A 12553-nucleotide genomic window follows, 5' to 3' on the forward strand; every position below is an offset into this window, starting at 1 on the left:
AATGGTTCTAGACACTGGGGATACTGAGATGAAGATGATGTGACCTTTTGTTTAAAAACTAGAAATCTGTTCCATGTAGGGCTCTGTGCTGGGCATGGAGCCTGATTAAGATTCTCTCTCTCCCTCTCCCTCTGTCCCTCTCCAACTCCATGTGCGTGCGTGTGCTCTCTATCTCTCAAAAAAAAAAAAAAAAACAATTCTAAAAACCAGAAATCCACTGGATTCACGAACACTAGAATTTAGACTAAGACATGCATGGCTGAAATGCCAATTACATTAATGCTGGCTTCATATTTTTGCATAATAGTATATTGAAATAAAAATTTTTAAATGCTACCAGAATAGCATCAGAAACTATCTGTTCAGAAGACTGAAAAATTCTAATAATACCGTCTAAACACAATAATAATTTTAACACACAGTAACACCAACATCTGAATCAATATGAAATTCATAGAGTGATGGGTTTTTGAGGTGAAAGAGACTCTAGTTATTGTTTAGCCCAACCTTCTGATTTATGGAGGAGGAAACTCAGGCCAGAGTAAGGACCTGACTTGTCTAAGGACACCTAGAAGAAATAATGGCTGAGCCCAAATTCAAACTCAGGTCCCCCATCCCACCTCAATGCTCTTTCCCGTACATTCCTAAGCACATAAAATGGTCATTGAATCACTAACCTTTCCTGGCTTCCGTTTGTAAGACTGGTATGGGGGTGAAATAGGGATTTCTGTGATGAGAAGCTGGGAGAACGGTGAGGTTGGATATGGTAGACCCTTTTATTAACTTCTGAACCTTCACCTAGATGATCAAAAAATTTGTTTTCAGCAGGCATTTTTGCTTTCAAAATGAACACAGTTTTCTTCTTGTAAACAATAAATAAGATTATGAATAGTTTCATTAAGTTTTAATAAAGTAGCAATAGCAGCTCCAATTTTATTGCCCATGAGTACCCTGTGCTACTGTCTACTGTCAGGAGTTTGTGTAATTTAAAATAGTTAATTAAATCCAATTAACATGTTGTGATTTCCACTATGCAAAGTCACTAGAGTAGTTAATAAAGGAACTATTAAGATTTTGTTCAGTTTTAATGACTACGATATAAAAGTACTAAATCTTGACAGAAGAGGTTTTGAATACAGCAAAGTTTTGTACAGGCAAAATCCTCAGGAAATACATATTAGAGTTTTGAGAGTAAAAAAACAACAAAACAACAACAACAAAACAATGAGCAAACTGGGAGAATTTAAAGATAAATGTATCAGTCAACATTAACAGGTTAAAAATGAACTTTGAGTGGATTCTTGAACATTTCAGAGAGAGTTAAAGACTTGATGTCTAGATCAGTTACAGTAGATGATTACCTTTTCTAAAGTCATTAAATGCTTTTATTATAGTCATGAAATATGAATTATTTCTGTTAAATGGTTTCTAGCTTTTAAAGACTATATGTATTCATATAAATCGCATTTAATGGTATAGCTCAAGTATACTATTTTTACCTTTATTATAAGACATTATGAATTACCTGGGTGCTCTCAGCAGGGAAGATGCAACTGTTTGGTATTTATAGACTGATTTAAATTTTCCAAACATTAATTAATTTGCATAACTTCTAAAGGAACTAGGTAACAATTTGCTATTTGACTCATAAAGAACCAAGACAGAAAGGTTAGTAGATTTATTTAAGGTTACACAGTATACTAGAAATACACAGATTATTCAAGTTTAAGATTCATCTGATTTTACATTAGTGAAATTTGCCATTGGACTCAGTTGTACCATACCTTGTTTTGCTCATCAAGGTCAAGGAAAACAAAAGGGAAATTTCATGAAGACTGGAGGTTGGGGGGAGAAAATCACTTTCCAAAATAAATATCTGTTGGCTGAAAAATGTCTGTGTGAACAAAGGTGTTAGGCTCCCACTGCCAGGATGCGGAGCTTAAGGGAAACTGTAAGCAGCTACCAGACTGTGAACACCAAACGTTCGGTAAGCAGAGTTTAAAATGACTATGATTAGGGTTTAAAATTTTTTTTAGTGTTTATTTATTTATTTGTTTGTTTGTTTAGAGAGGGAAAGTGGGGGAGGGGCAGAGAGAGAAGAAGAGAGAGCATTGCAAGTAGGCTTGAAAGCCTGATGTGGGGCTTGAACTCCCGAACTGTAATATCATGACCTGAGCCAAAACCAAGAGTCTGAGGCTTAACTGACTGAGCCACCCAGGCACCCCTATAAGTAGGGTTTTTTTTTTTTTTTTAAACAGGAAAAGAGTAGGCTGTCAGGGCAATCTTCCTTCCAGGTGAGTTGGAGGAGGAAAGGAGAGTGCCATGGGCGTTGCCTCAATGACAGCGAGGGCTCATGTGCACGTGGTATTATTCTGGAACTTCCATCTTGCCCATCCACCTTGTTCTCGTTCTCATCCTCAGCTCTCCTTGACCCACCACACCTCCAGACATGAGTAGCCTCCAGGATTTCCTTAAATCAGGGAGGCTGAGCTAATCACCCAAAGTACGGTACCCCAGACAAGGCCTATGTATAGCTGATTTTCAGTAGCAGAGATGGAAGGGTCTCCACTTGTCTGATTGATATCAGGGTCATGGAGGCAAAGGTAAATTGGAGGAAGAAAGAAAGATTCCACTTAAATAAAATTGTCAAGCATTGTGAAGATGTAAAATACAGGTTTGGCAGTTTCAGAGCATAGAGCATCATTTATCTGGATTTTCTGAAAGCCTTTGACAAAGTACACCTGACAACCTGCTCTTGAAAGCCAAACTCACAGGAACCGACATAAAAACACAAAGGGTGGAAGGCAGATGATATTCAGATTCTGCCAGGCAGTCAGCACATTCATAATGCTTTCTTTAATGGTTTCAATTGCATAGATCTCAACGATGTAAAAGCCAGACCCAAGGGGTGTGTGTGTGTGTGTGTGTGTGTGTGTAGGGGCATGGAGAAGAAGGTTACACTGGAGGTTGACATCCTTTCAAGATTACAGAAATAAATCCCAGGAACAGTGTTGCTGGGTGCGGAACATAAGCCCACTCTACGGCCACATTCCCATGGTAAGGATAACCACTTTGCATTAGCTTGCTTGGAGGCAGAAGGCATGTAATGACCTTCAGCATTTACTGAGCACTTACTACCTAACACTAATTTTAATACAATCAGCATTAAGTTTCACCAAGAATGGAAAAGCTAAGGGCAATGGGAGAGCAGAAGAGGGAGTAATTAACTCTGCCTGCTGGCATTGCAGAAGGCTTTGGAACACCAACCCGAGCTGTATATTAGAATCACTCAGGGAGCTTTTCAGAAATACTGCTTCCTAGGGGCTCCTGGATGGCTCAGCTGGTTAAGTGTCTGACTCTTGGTTTCGGTTCAGGTCATGATCTCTCATTTGTGGATTCGAGCCCCATATCAGGCTTTCTGCTGTCAGTGCGGAGCCTGCTTCAGATCCTCTATCCCCTTCGCTTTCTGCCCCTCCCTCCTCTCCCTCTCTCTCTCAAAAATAAATAAACATTAAAAATTTTTTTTAATTAAAAGAAAGAAAGAAATCCTGCTGCCTGGGCCCCAACTCTGGGCAAATAAATCCAAGTAGCTGGACTGGAGCCTCGGCCTTGGTATTTTTTATCAAGCCCCCTAGGTGATTCTGATGTGCAGTCAAGGTTGTGATATTTAAATTGTGTCTTAAGAGAAGCATTGAATTATATCACGTGGAGAAGAGGCTGCAATTACAGGGGGAAAGAATGGTGGCGACAAAGTAGAATCGCATACAGACATATGAAGATTTCACGGAAGGCGAGGAGCTCGGTGTGGCTGGAGTATGGTGTGTGTGCCAGAAGGGTAGGGTGGGGGACGAGCATGCAATGGTGGGTTGAGATTAATGCAAATTAAAGAAACCAGCTTCATGAATGTGCTGATTGCCTAACAGAAGTCAAATTTCCTCTGCTTCTGGCTTCTCCTTTATATCATGCTTTACATTTTAGGCTGGAAATGGTATGGACTATCCTATATATAGAACAATGTTCCCTGTATCTGGTACTTCATTGCTATTTCCCAAACTCTGTCGTTTTATGCCTAAACCTGCTATAATAGCTTTTTCAAAATTTAAAAGATATGGAAAAGCTTAAAAAAGAAAATAGCAATCATATTCCTGCCAGCCAGAATTAATCATTGTTAATATCTTGGTATATTTGCTTCTAGTGTTTTCAAATAGAAAAACCATTCTATTTTATTATTCTGGTAAAAATGATATATACTCATTATAAAGATTCCAATTAATGTAGAAAAACACAAAGATGAAAGTTTAAGAAACCATGCCAAATATCGTTAGGTGATCCATTATCCCTGACATCTTTGGAATGATTAATATATCATCTTATAAAAATAGGATTTATATTACATTATTAAACTTAATTTTTGACATGAATTTAATAGGAGGGGGAAGGCTGAATTAAACCCAACAAATTATTAAACCTCAAATCAATATTTCTTTACCACAAGATTCCTATGAGTTGAAAAAGATTCCTCTGCACAGAGGTAGCATAGACAATGAGTAGCATAGACAACATGTAAACAAATGGGTTGGGCTGTGTTCTAATGAAACTTCATGTACAAAAATAGGTGGTCAGCTCTCAGGCAGTAACTTGTAGATATCCACCCTGTAGTTAAATAAAGGTGATTATGAAAAACCTTTAGATTTTTAAAAATCATGGTTTTAAAAAATGTTTATTTATTTCGAGAGGGAGAAAAAGAGACGGAGAGGCAGAGAGAGAGAGAGAGACAATCCCAAGCAGTCTCTGTGCTGTCAGTGCAGAGCCTGACTCGGGGCTTGATCTCATGAACCATGAGATCATGACCTGAGCCGAAATCAAGAGTCAGATACCTAACCGACTGAGCCACCCCAGCGCCCCTAAAGTTGTGTTTGAAATTTGAATAACGTATCCCATCTTCAACAGATGAGAGCATTAGAACTATCTTGCTACTGGCATCCCCTCTCCCTCACCTTCCAATGTTTTATTATTATTTTTACATTGCCCAGATTTATAATATCCACATTCTGTTTTGAAACCACAATTGCTGGGATTGTTTAGCATCCATTCTACACATAAATGGATCCAGCGCCACCAACAGTCCTTTTGTTATGGCTTCTCTATGCTTGAGTTACTTACTTTGATTGGTTGTTTAATCGCCTGCCTTTGGTTATCAAGCAGTTCTTTCTAACAAGTGTTTATGGGTAGTTATACTTGAATTACATCTGGGGTCATCCTTTTTTTTTTTTTTTCTCTCAAAACTTTGCAGACACTGACACATTGTCTTCTACCATGAATATTGTGAAATCTGATGCCGGCTTGATTCATCCTTCACCCCTTGTCAGTGATTTTTCTTTCTGCCTGCGTGTCTGAAACATTCTGTGTTTTTGAAGTTCAGGCGCTTAACTAGAAAACCTTTATTCCGTAACACTCGAAATCAAATTTTCCTGGGATTCAGTGCTTTCTTTCCACCTGTAGATTTTGTTCTTTCTTCATCTCTGGAAAATTTTCTTCCATCATATCATTGGCTGTGTCTTCCCTTTTGCTGGGTTCTCTCTCAGAGATACCAAGTGTCATTAAGCGTTGGCTCATCTTTACCTTTCATGTTGTGGTTCCTAATGATTCATTTCTCTCCTGGTTCGTTTTAGAATAAAACACCCTGATTTTAGCTGAGCATATGGCTATCCAGTCGCAGACTACATTTTCCAGTGTGGCTAAGTGTGGACATGTGACCAAAATCAGACCAGTAAGACGTAGGCAGCGGTGGTAAGTGTAACCTCTGGGCCATCTCCTTAGAATGCCTACCCTGGACTATCTTTATCGTTCCTATGGGCTGAAAGTGTAGAGAGGAGCCAGCTTCAACCACTGGAACGAGAGTGTCTGTAACCACAGGAACGAGATGATACAGCCTCCAGAGAGAAGGAAGCAGAGTCATCCTGTGAGCCTTAGACTTTTCATGTGTGGACTGTTTTGTGAACAAGAAATAAATTGATCTATTTATGGCATTATATTTTCGGATTTCTTTGTTACTGCAGCTTAGCCTGTAACGAACTACTATGCGTATCTATTAGCTTCTAATTAATTTCCTTTGTCTTTTTCCGTTGCGTTTGCTGTGCTTACAGTCTTTTCTCCACGCCCATATTTCAGTGTTCAGCAGTGTGTGTTCTGTTCTTCCTATTTATAGTTTATTTATTAGTTCCATAAAGTATTTTGGTATTCAATTTGTTTCCTTATGTCTGCAACCTCCCTTTTTATCTCATTCTGCTATTTTATCATCTCATGGTTGAGTTCTAGTTTTACTTAATTTATGTTCCTAGCAAGCTGTGCTATCATATGAAGAAATTGTGAGAAAATTCCTTCTGTTCCTTGAGTTATATTTTTTTCTAGGTTAGGCTTTGTCTTTTGCAGCCCATAGTTCTCCCTCCCCCCTTCCTCTTCCTCTCTTTTTGTTAGCTGTGGGTGAAATACTGGCATTTATGTAATAAATCAGCATAGTGGCTGTATTGTTTCTTTCCCCCTTGTATATTCTTGGGCGGCTCTGCCCAGACAATCTGCTTGCTCTGATGTAGCATCTCCTCCCCCGTAGTCTGCTACCAGTGTGTTTTCTTTCCCACGTGAGAAGCAGGTACTCTGGGTCTCCTGTACCTTTCTGTTAGCTGAGGGCCTGGGTCAGGGAAGCCTCCATTTTAGGATATATACAGTCTCTGTTAAAATATGTAGGCTCTCTCCCCTCTCCTGAGGTTTTGATGAACATCCTATATCAGGGTTTGCTCTACTTAGTTGAGGATGAATCCCTCCCTCCCTCCCTCTAGCCCCAGGGGTTTTGGATCATTTCAGTAGAAGCCTGAAGACTTCACTTCTCTCTGGAAGAATCAGACATTGTTTGCTCTCCAATTTCACCTCTTTCTTCCACGTCCCCTTGTCCAAAGAGAAAAAAAGGTGCTTGCTTGTCTTCTCTCCAGATTTTGTACTGTTTCTGAGAATCTCAATATTTTGATAATTTACCAGTGGTATTTTGTTTCTGAGGGGCAGGAAGGGGGTAGAATTGGAGCTGTGTTGTACCTCTCTACTCTGCTCCAGAATCTTCTGCCGGGTGAATTTAAACCTACACAGCCACATTATACAACCCTGCATGACCATATTCTGCAGTCCTGCCTCAGCCCTCCTCCCCATATTATGGACGGCATACTAAAGATCAGGAAGGGAAAGTGGCTAGGACACACATCTCATCTGCCCAATAGAGGCAGAGCAAAAAGGGCACATCACTGCTTCATGGCCCAGGGCTTTTTTACTCTATTTTCTTGCTTTCTGAGTTCTCGAACCTTTCAAGCCAAACACAGCTCAGGTCAGTAGCTCTATTCCTGTCCTCATGGTAAAGCCCTATCACTCTGTTTTTCATTCCTTTCTCAGCATCATTTAACATAGGGACAGTCTGGGCCTCACTTTCTGTCAGAAAAACTCTCCAGCATTCTTGGAGCTAGAAGAACTCCCTGGAAAGGTATCTATAGCAGAAAAGCAAAAACCATGGGCTTGGAGCACTGGATTTCAGTCCTACCTCTGTCATTTAATCAGCAGTGTGCTGGGGTAAGTCATTTAACTTCTTTGAGTCTCCTTTTTATCTTCTGGAGAAGAGGGATATTATTAGCTACAGGGCAGCTGAATTTTATGTAAGGGAATTTTTCCTGAAAGCATGTCAAATCTCAACTCACATAATTTGAGACAGCCAGACAGCGAATGGCCGGAATGGCAAAGACTGTTGCTTGGCCTTCAACATGTGACACAGGCAGAAATTACATTTCTCAGCCTCCCTTGCAGCTTGATTTGTCTTTGGGACAAGATTCTGGCCAGTGCTACAGGAATTGCATTGATTCTTCTGGTTGGGATAGAGACATGATGGCAGGAGCCCAGCAGCCACCTTAGCCATCTTAGATCACAAGAAAGTGCAGAGCTGCCATATAGCCATTAATTGTGTGCGGTGAGAAAAAATTATTGCTGTGTTTAATCACTGTTATTTGTTACATTTGCTGAGTTTACATCGTAATGGTACAGGGTGTTTTTTATTTATTCAGATGGTGTCTCTCTGTGGAGACTTCAGCATAAATATACCTCAAATTCAATCAGCCTGCACCAGCTTTGGAAAAAATGAAAGTTTGTTTCTTTTCTTTTTTTTTTTTTTTTTACATTTGGGGGGATTGAAATCATCTCAAACTTTGTGTATAAAGCAATAATGCAATATTATCATTTTATATCATGGAATTGCAAATTTATATAATCCAATTTTGCATAAAATTCAGCATCACTGATCTTCCATTAGGCCACTGTGAGGACTTATTATGTAGAGATGCACACCATAACTTTTTCTCATCTCAGGAATTGTTGAACATTCTATTGGAATGTAACATTCATTTTTTTTAGAGAGAGTGTGTGCACATGTATAAGCATGTGTGGCACACAAAAGGGGGAAGGGGCAGAGAGAATCTTAAGCAGGCTGTATGCCCAGCGTGGAGGCCATGGAACCAGATGAGGGGCTTGATCTCACGACCATGAGAGCATAACCTGAGCCGAAATCAAGAGTGGGATGCTGAACTGACTAAGCCACACAGGCATTTTTGAAAATGTTGAAAAACATTCATTTTTGAAAAGGCACAAATCATAAGGTCATCAGTTGATACATTTTAACAAAGCAGACACTGTGGGAAACCAGCATCCAGAATAAGAAGTAGAGCATTGCAAGCACCCCCAAGACCTCTCTCATGCTCCTTGTCAGTCACTACCACAACCCGAAGGTACCCACTATTCTGAATTCCACTCCCAGCCATTCTTACTCTGTTTTTTAATTTACATAAATGGATTATTAGAGTATTAAATAAGCATCAACACATCAGAGAGCAAGGTACCAGAATTCAGAGTCTCCATAACACATCATTTATAATGTTCACAATAATGAAAGGTTACTATGTTTACAAAGAAATAGGAAAATGCTCATATAGGAGAAACAGTTGTCAATTGTTGATTGTGAAACAATCAACCCTGGAAGCTAAAGACAAAGAGAAAAACTTGAAAGCATCCAGGAAAAAAAAAAAAAGAAGACCCATTATATAGAGGGAATCAACGATCCAAATGATGGCTGACTTATTAGAAACGATGAAACTTTACAGCATTGAAAAAAAAAACCACAGAAAAACTCTGGCAACCCAAAATTTGACATAAAGGCAATATAAATACTTTTTTTGGCAAAAGAAAACAATGCGTCACCAGCAGGCATGTGTTACATTGCCTTCAGCAGGCAAGAAATGCTTACGGGAAGATTTTTTAGGCTGACAGAAAATGACACAAGATGGAAAGTTAGATGTCTATGGTAAATATAAAATACTATGTGTTTTTCTTCTCTTAGTTTCTCTGAAAGGCAATTGGCTATTTAAGGCAAAAAATTATAACATACTGTGCAGTTTACAATATATGTAAATCACATGACAACAATAACACAAGGAGGCGGGTAAATGAAATTCTATGGTTGTAAGTTCCTTACATTGTATGTGAACTGGTGCAATATTAACTCTGAGGAAACTATAATAAGTTAAGGATGCATATTGTAATTCCTAGAGCAACCACTAAAAATAACACAAAGAGGTATGGTTCAAAAGTCAATAAAACAGAATATTAAAAAAATTTAAATTATATAATCCTAAGTCAGGCAGACAACAAAGGAACAAAAAAGAGATGGTAAAAATAAAAAACAAGTAGAAAAATAGTTTTTCTACATCAAACCATGTCAATAATTGCATTAAATGAAAATGGACTAAACACTCTAATTAAAAAGCAGAGATTATCAGACTGAATTTTAACCCAAGATAAAACGATATGCTATCAATAAGAAGTGAATTTTAAAGACACAGGTTGAAGTGACAACATCAACAAAAGGTTGATATGCCATGTAAACAGTAAGCTAAAGAAAGAGGGAGTGGCTATATTAATATCAGATAAAGTAGACTTTTGGAAAAAAAAATGTTTATTTTTGAGAAGGGGGGCCAGGGGCAGAGAGAGGGAGACACAGAATCCGAAGCAGGCTCCAGGCTCTGAGCTGTCAGCACAGTGCCTGATGTGGGGCTCAGACCTACGAACCATGAGGTCATGACCTGAGCTGGTCAGACACTTAACTGATTGAGCCACCCAGGTGCCCCAGACAAAGTAGACTTTAAGACAAGGACTATTATCCAAGAGGAAGAGAAATAGGGTCAATTAGCCAAGAAAACATAAAAATCATAAACATGTATGTCTCTAATAACATTAACACAAAATACGTAAAACAAAAATCATCAGAACTAAAGGAAGTAGTAGATAAACCTTCAATCAGAGTTGAAGATTTAAAAATTCCCCCTCGGTAATTTGTAGAACAAAGAGATTTTAGGATACACATTCTTTTCAAATGTACATGGAACACTCACCAAAATGAATTATATCCTGGACCATAAAATAAGTCTCAAACAACTTCAAAAGATTTAAATCTTACAGAGTATGTTCTCTGACCCTGATGGAATTAAATCAGAATTCAATAAGAATGAGAGAACTAAGTCAACACCCTTCTACATAAGGGTGGCTCTACATGAGCCAAAGAAATAATCACTCGGGGAATTTTGAACTGAATGGTAATAAAAATGCAACATATTAAAATTTGTGGGATGCAGCTAGAACACTGTTGAGAGGAAAATTTATCATCCTAAATGCTTACATTAGAAAAGAAGAAAGGCCAAAAATCAATCATCTAAGATTCTACCTTAAAGAGTCTTAATATAAAAAAAAAAAAAAAGAGTAAAACACTCAATATAAGTCAGAGTAAGAGAATAAAAAAGGTAAGAGGAGAAATCAATGAAATAGAAAACAAATAATAGAGAAAAATAGAGAAAGTGATTCTTAGAAAAGATTAATAAAATTGGAAAATCCCAGCAAGAGTGATAGAGAAAAAGAGAAAGCAGAAATTGCCAATATTGAAGGTAAAAGAGAAAGGGAAGGAGGTAGAGGAAGGGAGGGAAGAAATGAAGGAGGGAAGGGAGAAAGGGAGGAAAGAAGAGAGGAAGGAAGGGAGGAAGGAAGAAAAGAAGGAAGGCAAGGAGGAAGGAAAGGGCATATAGAGGGTTGCAGTTCTCAGAACTGGAAGGGGTCTTAGGACGAGGCAAGGGTAGTTAGTAGCAGCAGTGACCATGGGGTTGGGAACAGACTTGAAGGGTGAGGTGAGCGGAGAGGACCATGGAGGAGACTCCAGAGGAAATATCACGTTGAACACACTGAAGTCTGAGGTGTGAGCATCTGTACACCTCACAGGCTCCGTATAGCACATCGCATAAAAAAAACAAAACGAGTGGAGTTTGTTATGATGTCCCAAAGCCTCCAAGAAAATACTAGATTCCAATAAAATGAGACTAAGAAAGGAAAATATGTAGTATCGTCTAAAATGTCTTCCATCGAAAATACTTCAAATCCAGCACTTAAGCAAAACTTCCCGAGGTGCATTCCTCTGAATATAGTTCTAGGAGCTGTTCTGCCGAGAAGGGTCTGAGGAAGTTTGGGCAACACTAACTGCACCGGCTACCCTCCTCCTAGAGATTCATGATGGGCACCAGTGAGTCAGTGACTCCAGGTGGCTTAAGTGTGTGAAGGTCTGACTCTCTTCAACCTCACATTTCTCATTTTTATGGGACCACAAAACTCTTTCTTTCATGGAACACCTATTGTCATTCCAAGGAACCAGCATTCTGGACAAGGAATTAACGCATAGCTAACAACGGTCATTGCTGTGATTTGTTAGTATCAGACCATACCTCAAAATTTAAAGATAAGGGAGAGCTTGGTTTTTTGTAAAACGTTTCTTCAAAGGAGCCTGAAACACACTGGGCTCAGGGATTTTCTGGTGGATTCAGACTAACAAATAGAAGTCTCATTACTTCCTGTGGTTCTTTTTTCTCTATAAATGTAACAGCATTTCTTTGTAGCATTCTGGTAGAAATTTAAAAATTCTGGAAAAGCAGGGCGCCTAGGTGGCTCAGTTGGTTGAGCCTCTGACTCTTGATTTCAGCTCAGGTCATGATCCCAGGGTCGTGGGCTCAAGCCCCATGTCGGGCTCTGTGCTGAACATGGAGCCTGCATGAGATTCTCTCTCTCCCTCTCTCTCCAAAAAAAAATATTCTGGAAAATGATTACAAGAGAACAATAAAGTACTGGGATTTCATCTACATGTCTGTTACATCTCATACAAGAAGAAAGAATGGCTTGAGTTGCTTACCTTTGTGATTTTGGCATATTGGTGAATACTATACCACACTACCGCTCCAACATTGTCAGTAGATATGAAAAGAAAGCAGCTGGAGGACCTCTGTGTTCTATGCAATCTTTCTGTAACCTAGGGCTGCAGATCACACATTGATACTTAGATAGAATCGATCGCCTCAACCTTTACTTGGGGCCCGTGAGAGGAAGCGAGTTTAAATGGCGGTCCTTTGAGTTAAGACCTAAGAAAGACTTTGTGAATGGGTTT

The 12553-nt window shown here is 39.1% G+C and overlaps 1 protein-coding gene across 7 annotated transcripts in view; it reads right to left on the bottom strand.

Moving 5' to 3' along the window:
* IQCH (IQ motif containing H) overlaps positions 1-12553 on the bottom strand; it is a 211502-nt gene that overhangs the window by 145913 nt on the left and 53036 nt on the right. For 4 of the 7 annotated variants that reach the window (XM_047863380.1, XM_047863381.1, XM_047863379.1 and 1 more), the window contains one exon: positions 678-798. The exons of 2 other annotated variants lie outside the window; for them this stretch is intronic. In XM_047863380.1, the coding sequence (XP_047719336.1) occupies positions 678-798 (121 nt within the window). Of the gene's footprint in view, positions 1-677; positions 799-10437; positions 10443-12553 lie in introns of those variants that run through there. One more of the 7 variants, XM_047863382.1, reaches the window with a different exon arrangement.

This window comes from Prionailurus viverrinus, chromosome B3 (genome assembly GCF_022837055.1).
Source record: "Prionailurus viverrinus isolate Anna chromosome B3, UM_Priviv_1.0, whole genome shotgun sequence".
Classification (NCBI taxonomy): domain Eukaryota; kingdom Metazoa; phylum Chordata; class Mammalia; order Carnivora; family Felidae; genus Prionailurus; species Prionailurus viverrinus.